This window comes from Dermochelys coriacea, chromosome 6, assembly GCF_009764565.3.
Source record: "Dermochelys coriacea isolate rDerCor1 chromosome 6, rDerCor1.pri.v4, whole genome shotgun sequence".
In the NCBI taxonomy this organism is placed as follows: domain Eukaryota; kingdom Metazoa; phylum Chordata; order Testudines; family Dermochelyidae; genus Dermochelys; species Dermochelys coriacea.
The window spans coordinates 99,904,230-99,927,269 of record NC_050073.1 but is presented as its reverse complement, the minus strand read 5'-3'; the positions used below and the strand labels follow the sequence as shown (position 1 = coordinate 99,927,269).

General features: G+C 41.4%; 1 protein-coding gene across 1 annotated transcript in view; it reads right to left on the bottom strand.

The window, feature by feature from the left end:
- The window catches only part of UNC79 (unc-79 homolog, NALCN channel complex subunit), a 152,573-nt gene that overhangs the window by 72,646 nt on the left and 56,887 nt on the right, over nt 1-23,040 (bottom strand). Inside the window, 6 exon segments of the mRNA XM_043517886.1 lie at nt 1,731-2,017; nt 7,661-7,726; nt 8,788-8,967; nt 13,576-13,780; nt 16,403-16,584; nt 18,292-18,449. Of these exon segments, the coding sequence (XP_043373821.1) occupies nt 1,731-2,017; nt 7,661-7,726; nt 8,788-8,967; nt 13,576-13,780; nt 16,403-16,584; nt 18,292-18,449 (1,078 nt within the window).

Below are 23,040 nucleotides of genomic sequence, written 5' to 3'. Positions count from 1 at the left end.
TAACATCAAAATGATTTTACCTTACAGTGTTATCTTATTTCAGTGTTTGCTGCGAGGAACAAAAGGTATCTATCTTACACAAAAATAGCAAAGCAGCAATATTAGGGTGTAAGGAGCTGAATACTAACAATCTTTGGAAATAATGTTTTATTGAACTAAACCTTCTAAGTTTAAGCTCATGAAAGTTAAAGCTAATAAACCAGCACATTCATCCAGTCCCACCACTTGCAGAACTGGTCGCAGAAAGTAAATATTTATAAATTTTGTGTTATGTTAATGTTGTATTTTACAAAGTTCCCTCTTCTTGTGAGCAAATGCCAGTGCTGCAATAAAGAGTGTGGCTCTAACAGCCAAGGAGATTCCCTACACTACAGAATGCTCCCTTATATCAGAAGTAAAACAAAAAATCATAAAACAAATTCCAAATGAATATTTTCACACTAAAGACATGGAGTAAAATCCTGGCCCCATTAAAGTAAATGGCAAAGTTCCCACTGACTTCAGTGGATTCCACCCATGGATCTAAATTTTCAAAAGTGAATAGTGCTTTTGTGAGCCCAACCTGAAACACCTTTAAGAGAACAGATTTTTAGAGAGTGGGTGTTCAGCACTTCTGAAAATCAAGCCTTTCAAAAGGTGTCTCAAGTTGGGCACCCCAAATTGTGGCAAGCACAATTATTAGTTACTTTAGAAAATTTAGGTTATGGTTCTACTGTCTAACTTCCACCTTCTGTACCTTCAAGCTAAACACAACACAATTGGCCTGAACCTCCTTTCATATACACCACTATATCCGCAGTAAGTGAGAGGTAAATCAGGAACAATACACTGTGATTGCATCTTGATATGTCTGGTGTGCAGTTTGTAGAAATGCATCGTAATCTAACTGCCCATGTGCACATGGACCTGATCTGCATGTACAAATGTCTGCATGTTTTGCCTGAGGCTGCATGTGAATTTCTGCAGATTCATCCATCGCACCCTGCTTTGGAAAAAACAGGTGCTTCCTCCAATGCGTGTAACAAAAAAGCAGATGAAAAAGGTGATATTCTTGCATCTTTATTGGGCATTTTTAATGTTTTATGGTTATTTGAACTAGTGACCATTTTTCTCCCTTAAAGTTCACGTAACAGGGAGTTTTAACAAGGAGCTATGGGGAAACATGGCAGCAATGAAAAGACTTTGTCATCAAAAGCAATAATGATACTCTGCAACCATGTAGCACTTTTCAGCCAAGTATCACTTTACCAGTGTGAGTTAATTAAGTCCTTGTGAGATAGGGAATTATTGTGGACCCCATTTTACAGATGAAGAAAGTAGTGCACAGAGAGAAAAACTGACCTGCTTGAGGTTATATAGCATGTCTATGGTGCAAATGGGCATAGAACCCATTAATTCTAACTTGCAGTCTCTGTCTTTAACCACTTTCCTTCCTTCTCCAAAGCAATAGCACTAGAAAAGATACTTCATATGTCTAGACTGAGCCTTTTGAAGGATGAACAAGCAACACAGCCCTTCTCGCTTTCAAATTCATCCATTTATTACAATGAGAGCATACATTTAAGGTATTAGGTTTGTTTACTGAACACTCAACCAGCATTTTTAACACTGTAAAGAAGACTGCCTTGCAGACATTTCAGGAACTCCAGATAACGGTAGCTGGATGGGTGAGGTATTTTGGTGCCAGCTCATTGGATCACATGTGCCCAGTGAGAATAAATCACACCTACTTGTGCTATTCCAGCGATAAATGCATTAAAACAAGTTGAAATGCGCATTTTCTGAGGTGCAATCATGAAGCATCCTTCCTGTTGATCATAGCCAAGCAAGACATACAGATGGCGCTTCACTGTGTTGAAGGCTTTAGCACTGCTGATATCTGACTCAGCACTACTCTCATCCTTTGCCATAAACTTCATTAGCACAGTAATCAGCTGGTGGACGGTCTGATGATCAATCCCAGCATCCTCTGGAAGCAGGTCCTTTATTGTATTGTCATTCTCTGGGGATGGTTGTCCTATCAGCACAAGAAAGACACTGATGAGGATGACTGCAGTGCAAGGCAATAAAGAATCAGGTCAGAGACATCTATCCAAGAGACTTTTGACCCTATATGCACTTTTAAAGGTCTCACTTCTGACCCTATATGCACATGTGAAGTCAGTAGGAATTGTGCATGCATTTCTGAGGGCAGTAATCTATTCTTGCCATTAGGTACTTTAGGTATATGAAATTAACTCCGTATTTTGTTGATGTCAAAAGCTTTTCAACTCCTCAAACATCCTCAGTGAACAGTCATACTGTATGGGACTGATTCTGATTTCTGTTCACACCAGTGTAACTCCACCACGTTCTGTGGCCTTACTCTTGGTTTACACTACTGTGAGTAAAAGAAGATTAATATTTTATGGGTTAGAGCCACAGTTGGTGTAATTCATCATAGATCCATTGACTTCAACGGAACAAAATTTACTCCAGCTAAAGGTAATCCCAATAAAACTTTAGAGCAGTGGTGGGCAACCTGCAGCCCATGGCCCATCAGGGTAATCCACTGGTGAGCTGCGAGACAGTTAACATTGACCGACTGCAGGCACAGCTGCCCACAGTTCCCAGTGGCCGTGATTTACCGTTCCCAGCCAATGGGAGCTGCAGGAAGCAGCGGCCAGCATGTCCCTGTGGCCCGCACCACTTCCCGCAGCTCCCATTGGCTGGGAACAGGGAACCGCGGGCAGCCGTGCCTGCGGATGGTCAATGTAAACAAACTGTCTCGCAACCCGCCAGCAGATTACCCCGATGGGCCGCATGCAGCCCGCACATGGGCCACAGGTTGCCTACCACTGCTTTAGAGGATAAGAGAGAGGGGAAATCCTGGATTTGATCAAATAGAGAATGAAGGATTCACCTTCTAACATGCTTAGTGCATACTTCTCTCCAGACAGAAGAATAGCGGATTTACCTGAATAGTGCCATTTTAGATTTATCCAGGAAAGCCACAGCTTCCAAAGGAACACGGAGACCCTAACTATCATCTAATGCTGCTAAGTAAATCCCTAAAATCTACACAGAGTGTGTTAAGGTATGCTGTCCGATAGTCTAAGCCAAATTGTTGCTTATACTGTAGCATACTATAGTATCATATCATATATATATGGTTTTACATAAGTTAAATATTTAGTACAAATATTGTCATTATTATTTTCCAGTGAAAGAAGTTGGATTTGCTCATTCCCCTGCAGTGCACACAACCCAAACAGTACTGCATGACAATCTGAACAAGAGAGAAATTGACTAACTGAGCATCATTGTCCATTCTGACTGAATGCAAAAAGGAAACAAGCAGCAAAAAGAACAAATAGTAAATAAGATTTATAATATTCTTTCCATTTTCATAATCTAAAACTTTTTCAGCAACATTTTTAGGTAAGGAATATTTTTAACCCTTATGATTTCTAACTCATAGGTGCACAGGGAGCACCATGGAAAAAAAAATGGTGGGTGCTGGGGCACCCACCGGCAGCCCCATCAATGCCTACCCAACCTTCCCTACACATGCCTCCTACCTGCCAGCAGCCCCATCAATCAGCGCCTCCCCCAGCACCTCCCACCCATCGTGATCAGCTATTTTGCAGCGTGCAGGAGGCACTGGGGGGAGGAGGAGAAGCGAGGGCGAGGCACACTCTGGGAAGGGGTCAGAGCGGGGTGGGAAAGGGCGGGGACAGGAAGAGGTGGGGCCTTGTGTGAAGGGGCGGAGCGGGGGCAGAGACTGAGGCGGAGCCAGGGGCAGCACCCCCCGGCCTATTAGAAAGTCGGTGCCTATGTATAGGTAATGGAATTAGGTGTGCAGGGGGTGCTGCCGCACACCTCCTGGCTTGAAGTGGTTTTCATCATATACAGGTTTAGTTTGGTGCATTGGCTCTCAGCACCCCCACTATACAAACTGTTCCAGTGCGCCTGTTTTAACCTGTCAGGGCCCCTTTATTTGGCCCGTGAAATATCGTCCTACATTTTACCATATATCTAAACATGTCTTTATTATTGAGATCCTTCACACTAGAGATGAAGTATCAGAAGTACTGAGTATCTACAACTCCAACTGAAGTCAATAGGAGCTACAGCTGCCCAGCACCTCTAAGCATGAGGGTTTTGTTTTTTTTGTTTTGTTTTTTTTTTACAAACAACAATATGTGAAGGTATAAAGCAGAAGTGTTGGTAGAGAATGCAATGTTCTGTAATTCCAACACAACCTGTTTAAATATTGATTAAAATAAAGTACTTGCTGCATAATACAAATTCACATTCTTTTTTTCAGGTATGAATTAGGGCTGCAGCAGTGGCTCCTGTGTCCCATGGGGCTGGGGCTAAGGATTGAGAGTGAACCCAACCTGCACTCACATCAAGCAACGGTAGCTCCTGTGTCCTGCAGGGCTGGGCCCAGCTCCACACTCCAAGCATTGTGATCTGGCACACAGTCTCAGCACCGCTCTCATTCAAATTTGGCCCCAGACCTGAGGAAGAGCACTGGGGACCTCGAAAGTTTGTGTCTCTCACCAACAGAAGTTGGTCCAGTAAAAGATATTACCTCTGCCACCTTGTGTCTCTCTTATCCCTGACTCCTTTTGGTCCTTTAGAATTCAACTGAGAGTGATAACCTTTCCAAACAATTCCACAGCAGAGATATAATTCTCTATTAAATTCTATTGAATACTTTCTCTAAAAAGGATATCAGTCTCATTCAGAAGATTTTACAGTTTTTTCTTTAGCCCCCTACTGGTTTCATCTCTATTAAATTCTGCGTGACTTTTCCATAACATAAAAAAAATGTAACTATGGAACTGAATGAGTCATTAATGTCGGTCTAAATCTATCCCAAAACTTCTACATACAATTAAATGAGGAAGGAATCTGATAAAATGATCCCTTTTACTTTTGCTCATTGAGCTGTGTCTTTCAGAAACTTGAAGATAAGGAAATATTCAGCCTTGCAATGGGTATACAGTCATGGCGTGAGTTAATGGATACTTCCAAGGACTTTTTCTGAGCTTTCATTCTCCAGAGTTAGTGTTATACTCTCATGAGCATGCAAAATCTCATATCCGATATTTCTCTCTGTTATCAGCATCCATTATGATGCCTCTGTAAACTACATCAGGGAAACCAGAGGGGCAGATCCTCAGCTGCTGTAAATTATCATAGCTCCACTAAGGATCAGCCCCAGCGTATGTTAGTTACATTGTCCTTCTCCTAGTGGCTAGAGGTCTGTTTCTTTAGCCATTATTATAGGGAAATTCATAAACAATGACTACTGGGGAATGTGAGTGGTATTTGGTTTGTTATTTGTTTTAACTATGTAATGTAACAAACAGATATTTCGATATTACCCACCAGTTTGTAACAGTTCTAAGGTATGTCAGATTTGGAGACTAAACTTCTTGCACACATACAAAATGGAAAATGACTGCCTAGGAAGGAGTACTGCGGAAAGGGATCTGGGGGTCATAGTGGATCACAAGCTAAATATGAGTCAGCAGTGTAACACTGTTGCAAAAAAAATCCAAATATCATTCTGGGATGTATTAGCAGGAGTATTGTAAGCAAGACACAAAGTAATTCTTCCACTCTACTGTGCTCTGATTAGGCCTCAGCTGGAGTATTGTGTCCAGTTCTAGTGCCACATTTGAGGAAAGATGTGGACAAATTGGAGAGAGTCCAGAGAAGAGCAACAAAAATGATAAAAGGTCTAGAAAACATGACCTATGAGGGAAGATTTTAAAAATTGGATTTGTTAGTCTGGAGAAGAAGACAGAGAGGACACTAACAGTTTTCAAGTACATAAAAGGTTGTTACAAGGAGGAAGAAAAATTGTTCTTCTTAACCTCTGAGGATAGGACAAGGAGCAATGGGCTTAAATTGCAGCAAGGGCGGTTTAGGTTGGACATAAGGAAAAACTTCCTAACTGTCAGGGTGGAAGCACTGGAATAAATTGCCTAGGGAGGCTGTGGAATCTCCATCAATGAGGATTTTTAAGAGCAGGTTGCACAAACACCTGTCAGGGATGGTCCAGATAATACTTAGCTCTGGCTTGAGTGCAGGGACCTGGACTAGATGACCTCTTGAGTTCCCTTCCAGTTCTACGATTCTAATCTGAGACCCTTTCACCCTCAAATTACCTCATGACCTATCAAAATATATCATGAAACCCCAAACCATGATTAGACTGCCTCATACTAAACGTGACCTCTGTCTTTCAGTACAAGCCACTCAGTGGAATTCCTGCCTTCTTTGACAAAGTGGGTTGGAATGCTGAACAGAGTTAATAATTAATAAGGGCCTGATCCTGTGCCCTTGATTCCCACAGAACATCCACTGATTTCAACAGGAGTTTTGACTGAGTTGGGACTGCGGGTTTAAACCTAAAATGATGGAGTAGATGGGGACAAGGATCAAATCTTTACTTCTACATTTTCTCAGTGTAAGAGAGAGGTGTGTTTTTTGATAGCAGATGTGCAGAAAGTATTTGGAGCCATATTGGTTCTTTGGAAAGATCAGTCAAGTTCTGTATCACTAACCGGAAGAATTCATGAGTCAAACCTCCAAAAATCATGAGTTTTTTTTAAAAATAATAAACATTGGGCTCTTTTTGCCTGCAGGATTCTTTGGGATGCATTCAGGTCATTATTTCAGGCTTTTCTTCACCATCAGGAGGGCTAGAAACTTCCAATCTTTTAAAACCAAAGCTGAGATTCTCACAATCACCTGAATCCAGAAGCTGAGTCTTTAAGAATAAGATCAACTATCACGAGACTCATGACACAATCATGAAAGTTGGCAACACCGTAAGTTAGGTAATGTTAGGCTATACTTCCATGTGCAGGAATGACCTTGGTAACCCTGACCTCCACCAGGTTACTGGGGCCTGGGAATAAAGAATAGTCACTTCCAACCCTCCTGCTTATCACACCTGTTATCAGATTGTGACAAAGTGTAAAGGCGCTCTGGCATGTAAAGACTCACCTAGTCTCTGCCTGCCATATGATTGATCTGCATGGGGCTATGAAAGGAAGGGGGTGCTGGTTCAAAGGAGGCTAGCATCGAGCAACGTTGTGCCCCCTGCCCTTCCCAGGTTGCTGAAACTGGGAAGGCCTAGCAGGTTGTCACTCAGTAGTTTGAGTTGATTTGTTCTGGTTTTGAGCTTATATTTTAGCAAATAAAGCTAGTCCTGAAGAAAGGGACATGAAGAGATGCTGTAGCTGGGACTTTATTTTTCTGCACACTGATTTACACAGACCAGCAAATAATATTACTACTATTATTTATTGTGCAGTGACACTTAGGAGCCCCAGCCATTGAACAGGACTCCATTGTGCTAGGTGCTGTACAAACCCAGAACAAAAGATCAGTCCCTGCCCCAAGGAGTTTATAATAAGTATAAGACAAGAGACAATAAAGTGGAGACAGACTAATAGACTAAGAGTATATAACTTACCACAACTTGCAGGCTAAAATTATTCCTTCTTCTGGCACTCAACATTTTAAGAAAGAACCTTTTTGATAAGCTAGTGCCTGATGCAAATTATATCATGATCCAATAAAAGAGATAGCATTCCCTCCCTTCTTCCTGTATCCACTATACACCCCTCTCCTCAACAGAGGAAGTACCCACCTGGCGTTTGTTCTGGTGTTCCACCAAGTGCAGGAGCAGACTGTTCATGCCTGGTCAACCTCACAGCTAAAAACCAAGAATAATTCTGTTTAAATAATCAATAGAGACAACAAACTTCAACATATGCTCAGCATTTAGCTGAGTTTGATCTAAGAGCGTTCTCAAGTGTATGTATTAATTGTTATTATGCAGTGAATGTAACATTTTAGAAGATTTATTTTTGTGGAGTTGTGGTTTTATACTCTTTATCCCTTAACTCTAGTTTCCTTTATTACTCAGTTTTTCTGGTCCAAGAGTCATTAAACAGAAGGACTCATGCAGGATCCAGAGTTAATCAATAGAAGTCACATAAGATTCACAGAAAACTATAAGCAAAATAATTTTGGTTTTAATTTGGTTCTCTACTAATTTTAGATGACAGGTTAATTTTAACAAGTATTATATTACAGGTTGGGGATATTAAGTGTGGCTGACGTATCTTTTAAGTACAGGACTAATTAATATTTGTAAAGTCCTCTAAAACGAAAAATAGATGTAATTGTCATTTTTCCTATAGCATATTAAAAATATTCTAATCATATATTTTTACAGAACATGCAACCCAGAGGATTTTGAGAATCAATTTCCTCATATGTAAGATAGTTATAAAAATGCTTTGTATACACATTATTATACTGCTAAAGGAAATCTGCAAATACAGAATGGCCGCAGCAAAGAATTTGTTGTTTGAAAAGTGCCAATATATAGTATAGTGCTGTATAAATTGACAAAACATATTAATTAATAATAAATCAGTAATAACGGAATCACTTTCCAAAAGCTACCTTTAGTTCTTGTCCAAGTAAGCAATACATTAGCCACCTTACATAGGTTAAAAACTACAAACTTGTGTCAGAGCATTTCATTCTACCAATAAAACAAGTATAGCACAAAACTGGAATGTTGTCCCTGTTATTTGCAAAACTCACTGACTTCTAACTACCTGAATAATGTCCGAGTCACAACCCAGATATGCTAAACTGTCCCAATTGGATGAATACTGAAAGTCCCATTGTGTACTCAGCAAAAGGATGCAATCTTAAGGGAGAAGATGCAGGCTTATCACAAAATATAAATGGATACTCAACGGATTTTGGTGGTTAAGGTTTCTGGAAGGGAGAGTGCTCTCTTTGATTCCCCGGGTCCCTTCACACTGTCCCTCAGGGAACGCACGCTCTTCTGACGATTACGTGCAAAACGAGCCCTCTTGATCTTCCACATTGCTGTATCACTGAGGTTGGCAACATTTGTCCGGACAGCAGTGATAGCTTTACAAATGCAATCAACCAAGTTAGGATTCATTCTACAGCATATTTACTGCAATCCTGAAAAGTGCCACATGCAGGCAGATCCCAAGTCCCACTGAAGTCAACAAGCCTTTGAGTGGCTTTGGGTGCAGGGGCTCCACCTGCGAGGACCTCATTGCATGATCTGAATCATCAGCTGTGAAACCCCAAACAGTTGACATATATATTTTAAAAAGTAACTTTGATCCTTCTCTAAATATTAGAGATGGGACAAAATGAGGCCCTTGAATCCAAACCCTTTTGAATTGCAGATGATGATGAATGAGGACTTCACCCTTTAAGAGAGCAGAAATCTCATGAGAACATCTCAGAAAGTTTCAGTGCTATCAAATACAAGCTTGGATTGTAGACCTGCTTTGGTCTCAGACTCAAACTCTGAACTGCCTACACCTAACTCAGATCTGCATCTGAACACTGCCCCGAGTCCTCTGAACAGGGTTCTCCTCTCCCAGGAGATTATTACCATGAACAGAGGTGAAAGTAAGCCAGTATGGTACAGTATGGCATACCGGCAAGAGCTGGTACACAGCCGACCATACCGGCAGAGGCAGCTTCCCCAGGCGGCAATTTAAAAGGACCCTGAGCTCCCGGCATTGGCTGGAGCCCCTGGCCCTTTAAATCGCCGCCAGAGCTCCGGGGCTGCCAGCCATGGCCACTACAGCTACCATGGGACTTCAGCGGCGATTTAAAGGCCCCACCCCTTCCGTCTGAGGCCACTCCTCACCTATCTCCTGCTCAGGACCCCGGTCCTGCATACTGGTAAGTCCCTTAAGTTCCTTTCACCCCTGCCAGCACACTTCAATTAGCTTTAATGGAGTCATTGATGATCTGGGCACATGAGACATTGAAGCCCTTTGATTTTTACAGTAATTAGAGATCCAAAAGAAAATAATCAAATCCCCTAAACACCATATGGTTATGTTTGGAATGACAAGAAGCAAAGGGGCAAAAGGTGGACATCTGAAGCATAGTTTATATTAAATTCTTCCAAATATTTTTTACTTTAAGTTACTGATTTAAAAATTACAAATCAAATAAATCATGTGAAAAAATCATACAAAGCCAAGTGCAATTATTATTTTGTCTTAGCCCATTAGAGGATGGAAAAACCCAGGATCTCCATGGGTATCTTAACAGGAAGCCAGGTATGTGCAGTACCTCTGGTAACAAATGTCTGTTACAGACACAGTGGGAATTATTAACTGTTGTATGAGCCCCAAATACTGTTGTATGAGCCCCGACATAATATCATCGTTCCCATTCATCCATTTATGTCTTTTGGGCTGTTTGGCTTCTGGGCCAGGGATTGTCTCTTTACCTATCTTTCTACATCCCCCAGCAGAATGAGGGCCAAACATGACTGGGACCTTTAGGAATAATAATAAATACATAATAATAGTATAATTAATTCATTAATTAATAAAATAAATAATAAATAATAATAATAATAATAATAGGGCAAACTAAAAACCCCTCTACACTAGGGCTCAAGAACAGTGTTTGGGGGAACTGGTTCTAAAGAACATTCAGGCTAACTCAGTTTGACCTTGTGGCACCTTAGAGACTAACAAATTTATTAGAGCATAAGCTTTCATGAGCTACAGCTCACTTCATCAGATGCATTTGGTGGAAAAAACAGAGGGAGATTGATATACACACACAGAGAACATGAAACAATGGGTTTATCACACACGCTGTAAGGAGTGATCACTTAAGATAAGCCATCACCAGCAGCGGGGGCAGGGAGGGAAAGGAGGAAACCTTTCATGGTGACAAGCAAGGGAGGCTATTTCCAGCAGTTAACAAGAATATCTGAGGAACAGTGGGGGGTGGAGTGGGGGGAGAAATAACATGGGGAAATAGTTTTACTTTGTGTAATGACTCATCCATTCCCAGTCTCTATTCAAGCCTAAGTTAATTGTATCCAGTTTGCAAATTAATTCCAATTCAGCAGTCTCTCCTTGGAGTCTGTTTTTGAAGCTTTTTTGTTGAAGGATAGCCACTCTTAGGTCTGTAATCGAGTGACCAGAGAGATTGAAGTTTTCTCCAACTGGTTTTTGAATGTTATAATTCTTGACGTCTGATTTGTGTCCATTCATTCTTTTACGTAGAGACTGTCCAATTTGACCAATGTACATGGTAGAGGGGCATTGCTGGCACATGGTGGCGTTGTTCTAAGTCAGCCATAAAAATGTTGGCTTACTGTGGGGCCATGCGGGTACCCATCGCAGTGCCGCTGACTTGAAGGTATACATTGTCCCCAAGTGTGAAATAGTTATGGGTGAGGACAAAGTCACAAAGTTCAGCCACCAGGTTAGCCGTGACATTATCGGGGATACTGTTCCTGACAGCTTGTAGCCCATCTTTGTGTGGAATGTTGGTGTAGAGGGCTTCTACATCCATAGTGGCTAGGATGGTGTTTTTAGGAAGATCACCAATGGACTGTACTCTCCTCAGGAAGTCAGTGGTGCCTCGAAGATAGCTGGGAGTGCTGGTAACGTAGGGCCTGAGGATGTCTACATAGCCAGACAATCCTGCTGTCAGGGTGCCAATGCCTGAGATGATGGGGCGTCCAGGATTTCCAGGTTTATGGATCTTGGGTAGCAGATAGAATACCCCAGGTCGGGGTTCTAGGGGTGTGTCTGTGCAGATTTGTTCTTGTGCTTTTTCAGGGAGTTTCTTGAGCAAATGCTGTAGTTTCTTTTGGTAACTCTCAGTGGGATCAGAGGGTAATGGCTTGTAGAAAGTGGTGTTACAGTATGCCAACATTTTTATGGCTGACTTAGAACAACGCTTCCTCAGCTCTCGTCTCCTAATGCCCCTACTCTACTTGCGCTACATTGATGACATCTTCATCATCTGGACCTATGGAAAAGAAGCCCTTGAGGAATTCCACCAGAATTTCAACAATTTCAGCCTGGACCAGTCCACACAAGAGATCCACTTCCTGGACACTACGGTGCTAATAAGCGATGGTCACATAACACCACACTATATCAGAAACCTACTGACCGCTATTCCTACCTACATGCCTCCAGCTTTCATCCAGATCATACCAACGATCCATTGTCTACAGCCAAGCTCTACGATATAACCGCATTTGCTCCAACCCCTCAGACAGAGACAAACGCCTACAAGATCTCTATCATGCATTCCTACAACTACAATACCCACCTGCTGAAGTGAAGAAACAGATTGACAGAGCCAGAAGAGTACCCAGAAGTCACCTACTACAGGACAGGCCCAACAAAGAAAATAACAGAACGCCACTAGCCATCACCTTCAGCACCCAACTAAAACCTCTCCAACGCATCATCAAGGATCTACAACCTATCCTGAAGGACGACCCATCACTCTCACAGATCTTGGGAGACAGGCCAGTCCTTGCTTACAGACAGCCCCCCAATCTGAAGCAAATACTCACCAGCAACCACACACCACACAACAGAACCACCAACCCAGGAACCTATCCTTGCAACAAAGCCCATTGCCAACTCTGTCCACATATCTATTCAGGGGACACCATCATAGGGCCTAATCACATCAGCCACACTATCAGAGGCTCATTCACCTGCGCATCTACCAATGTGATATATGCCATCATGTGCCAGCAATGCCCCTGACATGTACATTGGTCAAACTGGACAGTCTCTACGTAAAAGAATGAATGGACACAAATCAGACGTCAAGAATTATAACATTCAAAAACCAGTTGGAGAACATTTCAATCTCTCTGGTCACTCGATTACACCTAAGAGTGGCTATCCTTCAACAGAAAGCTTCAAAAACAGACTCCAACGAGAGACTGCTGAATTGGAATTAATTTGCAAACTGGATACAATTAACTTAGGCTTGAATAGAGACTGGGAATGGATGAGTCATTACACAAAGTAAAACTATTTCCCCATGTTATTTCCCCCCCCCCCCCACCCCCCCCACCCCACCCAACCCCGCATTGTTCCTCAGATATTCTTGTTAACTGCTGGAAATAGCCTCCCTTGCTTGTCACCATGAAAGGTTTTCCTCCTTTCCCCCCCTGCTGCTGATGGCTTATCTTAAGTGATCACTCTCCTTACAGTGTGTATGATAAACCCATTGTTTCATGTTCTCTGTGTGTGTATATCAATCTCCCCTCTGTTTTTTCCACCAAATGCATCCGATGAAGTGAGCTGTAGCTCACGAAAGCTTATGCTCTAATAAATTTGTTAGTCTCTAAGGTGCCACAAGTACTCCTTTTCTTTTTGCGAATACTGACTAACACGGCTGCTACTCTGAAACCTGTCAGTTTGACCTTGACTATTCACAGAACCAAATTATGTTTCAACAAAGTCTGAGAACCATGTTTTAACTAAGGCAGAACATGGTGTTCAAAAACCTTTAAATATAATGTATCCTAATCTGGTCTAGGCATGTTTACACTGGGTTATCCACTTCTAGTTTAAAATGACTACGTCAGTTCAGCAAACCTGGTTAACGCCCCACTGCAGATGGGGCCTTCACTTCTCTCCTTCCCTAGTTCAGGGAGCTGAATTCCAGCAGTGGTGAAAGGTAATGTGTTTCTGATTCTGCTTACTTTTGGAAAAGGGAATTCTTTGTTGCAGTCCAGATGAAGCTGTGCTTCCAGAGACAGTGTCTCAAAGCGATTCACAAAGAACTCCCAGCTCAAAGCTGGAATGTCCTGCTTTAGAAAATGAAGGAGCAAAAGCTTGCTGAGAATTGTGGGTCTGTCTTTGACAACTGTATCAAACTGGAAATCAAGGCAGAGGCACAAACCCTGTGGAGGAAAAAAAAGAACACAACTCAGATGTAAAGAGTATAAAAGTGTTCTTTAAAAGAGAGGCAAACCTCTCAACTTCTCTAATCATGGGTAAGAAAGAGCCTGTTTCTGGTCTCTCACACATGTCAGTTGGGAATAACTCCACTAAAGTTGATGGAAACCAATGTAAGTGAGGGAAGAATTAGGCCCATCATTTTGAATGGGGGATTTTCCATTTTAATTTTTAAAAATACATAGAGTAAAATGTTGCCTGGTAACCTATTACATGAAACACACAAAATTCTCCCTGATCGCACCCTGCTGCTCTATTGGTTTCAGTGAGTTATACCAGTGTAGTGGCCCCAAGTCATTTTAAAGTGGAGGAAGCAACCCAGAGTTCTGACAAGCAAAGAATATAGGAATCAATGCAGTGCATCTAGAAAGAGTTTCAAACCCAAACCCCTCCGTTGCTATGACATACCTGTCAGGCAGAAGGACATTGTGGGTATTACCAATGCAGATATGCATACCATGCAAAACCCTTTGTCTCAGAATTCTTAGGCCGAATTCTACCTTCATTTTCATCCATGCAAACCTATTGCTTTCAAGGAGTCTTCAAAAGCAAGGGGTTCAGGGAATTTGGCCATTTATTTCCAGCGGAGCCATAAAAGTATGAGCCATGGGGGCTAGTGCATTTAAGTCAAAATCATGTACCATATTCTGATAAAATAAAATGAATGGAAGCTAATGGAAAGGAATTTGCTTGCAAACAGAAATCCAAGGAGTTTGATACAGTTTTCATGGAGAGTGGAGACTACTGAAGCATGTACCACTAGAAACGTATGTTACCTCCCATTAATTCAATCAATGAAACATGATGGGACTTTAGCAGCAATTCTACTGGTTCAACTGTTTTAAGTAATCAAAAATGTTATTTTAAATGTTTTAAATACTTTAATAACTACATAGCTCAAAACGATAGGTCTGATCCTGACCTTCTAGTGTACCCAAAATTCCCATTGATTTCAGTAGGAGTTTTAGGTAGGCAGGCTCAGGCCCCAAATGAGAAAGATATATTACATGGTTAAAAGTATTCAAAGGCACTAATCTCGTAAAATGCTGCTGTGTTTTATTAGCACAAGAACTTTGAGCTTGGTGTCAACATTCATGTTTGAAAAAGACAACAGGAATTAAATATTTAACAAGTACAGCATATGTGGGACAAGTCTGTCTTCCTCAACAAGAACCACCTTTGGCTAGACCACAAAGAAAAATCTGGTTTAGGCAGTTATTTGCAGCCTTTGGTATATGCAATCAATTTGTCAAAGCACTAGGGACACATCTCAAAGGATTTACACAGGACTGGAGCTGGGCAACTCCCACTGTCTTCAGCAGAATCCACAGTCCCTGAGCTGTGCTTTGAAAATCTGCCCCACATATCGTATAAAATAGCAAACTCTTAACTGCATTTTATGGGCAACTATATTGGAATTATTACTTAAATACCATTTTTGTTCTATCTACCAGAAATAATTTATACCAGATATTGCACTAAACTTTATAATGAGATTTTTTCATCTTGTTTATAAATGTAGGTCTTGACCCTGCAAAGATTTATATATGTGCTTAATTTTAAGCACGAATAGTCCGATCAGTAGGTCTTCTCACATGCTTAAAGGTAAACGTGTATAAATCTTTCAAAGATCAAGGCAATAGGTAGCTTTGTTTTCATAAATTTTCCGCTATCAGTTTACCTGTGAGTAAGGCCCCTCATGTACAGTTTTTTTTGTTTAAAAATTCCTAGGAATTTATCAGTGTTTACTACAAAGATGAAAAATGGGTGAAAATCAGTGCAAAAAAATTAATTTTACTGTTTTTTGGTAAATATTGGGGGACAAGAGGAGAAAAACAATGTATAGAGAAAAGTAAAAATACTGAAAGTAAAAGGAGTTTAATGCTGTGGTTTATTTCATAAAATGTACATTAACAATTCGTACACACATGCACATGTGAGTGTGTGTATCTTCCACTACTTTGCCTTACTTTAACAAACAACCTTGCAATTACACTTAGACTAATTTATTATTGACATAAACACATTTACCATATAATGTATTAGATTTTCTTAATATAAATAGTATTTTTCTGTACATGATTGGTCCAAACTTAGGGTGAAAAATCAATTAAAACTGAGTAATAGCTTTTGTAAAACCTGGGAAATTTTCAGTAAGAATCAGTAAAAACTGAAAACAAAGGGCCTTCCTGTGAGTTAGTAGATTTTTGAACTCTATTTTTTTCCCCAGCATTAAAAAAAATCACCCCAATTTGATTTACCATTATAAAATAATTATATTTTTTCGAGTAATAGTTCAGATGCTGTAGAACCCTATTGAAAGCTCTAGTGTTTTGGACCAGAAGACTGGCACCTCTAGAATCTGTAAAGGGCATGTTGTCTCTGTGTCAGTTAGCTACTGAGAACCCTAAGATGCTGTGTTTTCTGAGGTTATAGTGATGGGCCAAACTCCAAACTATGAATCTGAACGCCTTTGAACTTTGGGGAAAAAATGGGTCAAGATCCTGTCTTTGTCACTTGGACTCATTTCTAGCTTTGATGCATGTTTTTGTTCCATATGAACCTACCTGCAAAGCTGGCCTCTTTATGGTGTCAAGTAATAGACCAGCTCTTGTAGCCACTGCTGGGTTGACATCTTCCACAGCAGTCAAAAAAAGGCAGAATGCATGAGCCAAAGAATACTTCAGCAGGTGATTTTTTGTCACTGAGTGAATATCCAGAAACCTGCACAAAACAGCCACTTTCTCTACTGCAGCAGACAAGCACGCAAAACAAAGAGATTATTTACATTAATTCAGTCAGTGACCTGTGTTTTGAATAACATACACAGGCCTGTATCTCATCGAAAACAATAAAAATAACTGAAACATCAACTTGTTTCCACTTCCAGCTTTGTGCGACAAGTGCACATTTTTCTCATCACCCCAATTACTTACAGGTTCCCAGATTCTCCCCTACACTACAGCCACTTTGTTTCATACCATCGGTGCAAAGTAGCTTCAATGTCAGCACAACCAGCCACAGGAAGATCATTCCAGTGCAGGAGGATCTTTTGGAGGCACAGAGCCAGCACAGCTGCTTCTACACCACCCAACCTGCCTATAGCTGGCAGGGCTAGAGGAAGGGGCTTCTAACTTCATAGATTTTAAGGCCAAAAGGGACTATTATGATCATCTAGCCTGACTTTCTGTATAAAACAGGCCAATAAAATTTCACCCGGTTCTCTGCATCCTAGCAATCGCAAGCAGCTATAATGGCCCTTTAGAGGAACTAGCAAACAGCAGAATTTAGAGCAGCTTTTAGATGGACTGTCCTGGTGTACCGCTGGCCAAAGACTTCTTTACACCACACCCCGTTTCCCAAGCTGTCGTGTGCACTCCTTGTCTGCAGCCAAGGATGTGGGCCAATAATTCCAAAACCAAAATCCAGTGGGCTTGAGTCTCCTCTCCCTTACACCAGTGTAAATTAAAAGTATCTCCACTGAAGTTAGTAGATTGACACCAGTGTAACACCAGGGTAAGAGAGGAAAATAAATAAGGCCCATTGACTGTAATAGCTGCTCTTTTCTTTTCATTCCCCTATTTCAAATACCAGGATCATTTTGATTTGAAATTACTCCTCTTTTAAGGAGCAAATGGGAACAGTCACTGCTTCTTGGCATTAAACCTGAACTAACATCATGGGCCTTGACTGACAAGCACAGAGAATATCAATCCAATGGGTAGTAATATATATCTATCTGTTTTTTCTGATAACAGAAGGGTAAAACTATGCGTGGAGATTACTAGAAGATTTATCATGCTACAAACATACACCAATAATGGAGAACTAAGTTAAATAACATTTAAAAGGCGATCCAAGGGGGTACACAGTGAGTAATGCTCCATGACTGGAGATATGTAAACTAGGTTAGCCAGAGCACTAGGAAATGGACTATAAGGAACAATCCTGCATTGATGAGAGAGAGAGATGGACTATGTGTGGAGGACCTACTGGGTCTTTTCTATCAGTGTGGTGTATGATTTTATTAAACCAACCACCAGAGCAGCCAATGAAAACAATGAATAGTTTAAAAAAAAAACAAAACAAACACTTATGGGTAGCAGATGGAAAGAAACTGTAGAAAATAAAAGGACTTGTGGCACCTTAGAGACTAACAAATTTATTTGAGCATAAGCTTTCGTGAGCTACAGCTCACTTCATTGATGCATCCGATGAAGTGAGCTATAGCTCACGAAAGCTTATGCTCAAATAAATTTGTTAGTCTCTAAGGTGCCACAAGTACTCCTTTTCTTTTGCAAATACAGACTAACATGGCTGCGACTCTGAAACCTGTAGAAAAATAGCCTCTCTACCTTAAACAGCCAGTGTCAACTACAATACCTACAACTGACAAAGCCCCTTCCTCCATGCCATAGCAACCCGCATGCAAATATCATACACTTCTCAGACCTACCTGCTTCAAACCTCATCTTCCAATCTTTGCTGTTAAAATTGCTGTTTATGATTGTCCAGAAAATATCAGCTCCATGAGGAAGCGACAGAGCATGTAGAAGGAGGGGGACAGCCAATGAAGAAAGTTGAGAGAAATCGGACTTCACTACTCTCCATAAGCTAGAAGGACCAACAAAAGCAAATCTGATCAGAGAATCTGTCTTTTAATTCACAGAACATCCTTCATATTAAATGTCTACATTACGTTGCTGGGGGAGGAATTTGCTTCATAAAGAAAAGGGGTACATTTGTGAGTTACACCCAGCACCCATGTTAACAATTCAATATTGCTGTATGTGGAAGTCCCATATACACCTGCATCTATATTCATTTTAAATTATTTTGGGGGAGGAGGGGAGAGGTTCTAGCAGTTTTTGGAAATTGTCTATCATAGCAGATCATAGCAGATGACAGAACGATAGCAGATGACAGAACGAGGAGTAATGGTCTCAAGTTGCAATGGGGGAGGTTTAGATTGGATATTAGGAAAAACTTTTTCACTAAGAGGGTGGTGAAACACTGGAATGCGTTACCTAGGGAGGTGGTAGAATCTCCTTCCTTAGAGGTTTTTAAGGTCAGGCTTGACAAAGCCCTGGCTAGGATGATTTAACTGGGACTTGGTCCTGCTTTGAGCAGGGGGTTGGACTAGATGACCTTCTGGGGTCCCTTCCAACCCTGATATTCTATGATTCTATTCTATGATTCTATGATTCTATAGACATTCACCAGCATAACTGAGCCAGAAACGTATTACTCCACATGAGAAACATACATCTGGCTCATAAAACAAGCAGTGTGTGGAACATAGGAACTGCTATGCGTGATCAGATCAAAGGTCTATCTCATTTGGTGTCCTCTCTCCAACAGTGGTGCTTTTGCATCTGCTTACAGTTGGTTACTCCTCTTAGGTTTTATCCTAGCCAAATGACATATTTCTCAGCTAATATTAAGAGGTGGCAGGGAATTTTCCAACAATTTTTTTTCTGATAGAAAATGTTGTTCCTGCAAAATCTAAGTTGTCCTTGGTAAAACTTTAATTTTACCAAAACGTTTTTGACTTTTTTTTGGGAAAATCTAAATGAAATATTTTGTTTCTGATTCTTTTCAGTTTTTTTTAACTGAATTAAACATTTTGTTTCAGGTCAGTTCAACATTAATCTGCATCCACGTGAGCAGCTGCAGTGCCTCATGGAAGCTGTAGTTCAGGTGCTTCATGCCCTCTTTCTCCCCTATGGGCTTGGCTCCCCAGCCAGACTTTATCTCCCATGGTGCACTTCATTCTCCCTTCTAGATGCTCCCTTTATGGTGAATTACAGGAAATGTAGTCTGTGACAGGAACCTGGTCCATAGAAGAGAATGAGGAGAAGGATGTACCCAAATTACAACCCCTTTGAGGCACTGCAGCAACTCTGGCAGACATCGTTCCATGTCAAACTGAACCTAAACATTTTAACATTTAATTCCAGTAAAAAATTCAATATTTCAATTTTTCATCCAGATTTGGAACCTAAGAACATAACAGCCATATTGGGTCAGATCAATGGTCCATGTAACCCAGTATCCTGGCAGTGGCCAATGCCAGATGCTTCAGAGGGAATGAACAGAACAGGGCAATTAGCAAGTGATCCATCCCCTGTCATCTTGTCCCAGCTTCTGGCAGTCAGAGGTTTAGGGACACCTAGAGCATGGGGTTGCATCCCTGACCATCCTGGCTAACAGGCACTGATGGACCTAGCCTCCCTGAACTTATCTAAAAAAAAAAAAAAAAAGGTACTTGTGGCACCTTAGAGACTAACAAATTTATTAGAGCATAAGCTTTCGTGAGCTACAGCTCACTTCATCGGATGCATTTGGTGGAAAAAACAGAGGGAGATTGATATACACACACAGAGAACATGAAACAATGGGTTTATCACACACACTGTAAGGAGAGTGATCACTTAAGATAAGCCATCACCAGCAGCAGGGGGGAGAAAAGGAGGAAAACCTTTCATGGTGACAAGCAAGGGAGGCTATTTCCAGCAGTTAACAAGAATATCTGAGGAACAGTGGGGGGTGGGGTGGGGTGGGGGGAGAAATAACATGGGGAAATAGTTTTACTTTGTGTAATGACTCCCATTCCCAGTCTCTATTCAGCCTAAGTTAATTGTATCCAGTTTGCAAATTATTCCAATTCAGCAGTCTCTCCTTGGAGTCTGTTTTTGAAGCTTTTTTGTTGAAGGATAGCCACTCTTAGGTCTGTAATCGAGTGACCGGAAAGATTGAAATGTTCTCCAACTGGTTTTTGAATGTTATAATTCTTGACGTCTGATTTGTGTCCATTCATTCTTTTACGTAGAGACTGTCCAGTTTGACCAATGTACATGGTAGAGGGGCATTGCTGGCACATGATGGCATATATCACATTGGTAGATGCGCAGGTGAACGAGCCTCAGATAGTGTGGCTGATGTGATTAGGCCCTATGATGGCGTCCCCTGAATAGATATGTGGACAGAGTTGGCAATGGGCTTTGTTGCAAGGATAGGTTCCTGGGTTGGTGGTTCTGGTGTGTGGTGGGTGGTTGCTGGTGAGTATTTGCTTCAGATTGGGGGGCTGTCTGTAAGCAAGGACTGGTCTGTCTCCCAAGATCTGTGAGAGTGATGGGTCGTCCTTCTGGATAGGTTGTAGATCCTTGATGATGCGTTGGAGAGGTTTTAGTTGGCAGTCAGTAGGTTTCCGATATAGCCCTTGAGGAATTCCACCATGATTTCAACAATTTCCATCCCACCATCAACCTCAGCCTGGACCAGTCCACACGAGATCCACTTCCTGGACACTACGGTGCTAATAAGCGATGGTCACATAAACACCACCCTATATCGGAAACCTACTGACTGCTCTTCCTACCTACATGCCTCCAGCTTTCATCCAGATCATACCACACGATCCATTGTCTACAGCCAAGCTCTACGATATAACCGCATTTGCTCCAACCCCTCAGACAGAGACAAACGCCTACAAGATCTCTAACATGCATTCCTACAACTACAGTACCCACCTGCTGAAGTGAAGAAACAGATTGACAGAGCCAGAAGAGTACCAGAAGTCACCTACTACAGGACAGGCCCAACAAAGAAAATAACAGAATGCCACTAGCCATCACCTTCAGCACCCAACTAAAACCTCTCCAACGCATCATCAAGGATCTACAACCTATCCTGAAGGACGACCCATCACTCTCACAGATCTTGGGAGACAGGCCAGTCCTTGCTTACAGACAGCCCCCCAATCTGAAGCAAATACTCACCAGCAACCCACCCACCACACAACAGAACCACCAACCCAGGAACCTATCCTTGCAACAAAGCCCGTTGCCAACTCTGTCCACATATCTATTCAGGGGACACCATCATAGGGCCTAATCACATCAGCCACACTATCAGAGGCTCGTTCACCTGCGCATCTACCAATGTGATATATGCCATCATGTGCCAGCAATGCCCCTCTGACATGTACATTGGTCAAACTGGACAGTCTCTACGTAAAAGAATGAATGGACACAAATCAGACGTCAAGAATTATAACATTCAAAAACCAGTTGGAGAACACTTCAATCTCTCTGGTCACTCGATTACAGACCTAAGAGTGGCTATCCTTCAACAAAAAAGCTTCAAAAACAGACTCCAAGGAGACTGCTGAATTGGAATTAATTTGCAAACTGGATACAATTAATTTAGGCTTGAATAGAGACTGGGAATGGATGAGTCATTACACAAAGTAAAACTATTTCCCCATGTTATTTCTCCCCCCCACCCCACCCCCCACTGTTCCTCAGATATTCTTGATAACTGCTGGAAATAGCCTCCCTTGCTTGTCACCATGAAAGGTTTTCCTCCTTTCCTCCCCTCCCCCCGCTGCTGGTGATGGCTTATCTTAAGTGATCACTCTCCTTACAGTGTGTGATAAACCCATTGTTTCATGTTCTCTGTGTGTGTATATATCAATTTCCCCTCTGTTTTTTCCACCAAATGCATCCGATGAAGTGAGCTGTAGCTCACGAAAGCTTATGCTCAAATAAATTTGTTAGTCTCTAAGGTGCCACAAGTACTCCTTTTCTTTTTGCGAATACAGAAACACGGCTGCTAGTCTGAAACCTGAACTTATCTAGTTTTGTTTTTTTTTTTAAAAACCCAGTTATACACAACATTCCCTGGCAACAAGTTCCACAGGTTGACTGTGCGTAGCGTAAAGAAGTACTTCTGTATCTCAGTTTTAAACCTGATGCCTATTAATTTAATTGGGTGACCCCTGATTCCTGTGTTGCGTGCAGGGGTAAATAATACTTCCCTATTCACTTTCTCCACACCATGTATGATTTTATAGACCTCTAGCATATCTCCCCTTAGTCATCTATTTTTCTAAGATGAATAGTCCTAGTCTTTTTAATCTATCCTAATATGGAAGCCGTTCCATAGCCTTAATAATTTTTGTTGCCCTTCTCTGTTCCTTTTCCATTTCCAATATATCTTTTTTGAGTTGGGATGACCAGAATTGCATGCAGTATTCAAGGACTGGGTGTACCATGGATTTATAGAGTGACATTATGATATTTTCTGTCTTATTATCAATCCCTTTCCTGATGGTTCCTAACATTCTGTTAGCTTTATTGACTGCACCTGCAAATTGAGCAGATGTTTCCAGAGACCTATCCATGATGACTCCAAGATCTCT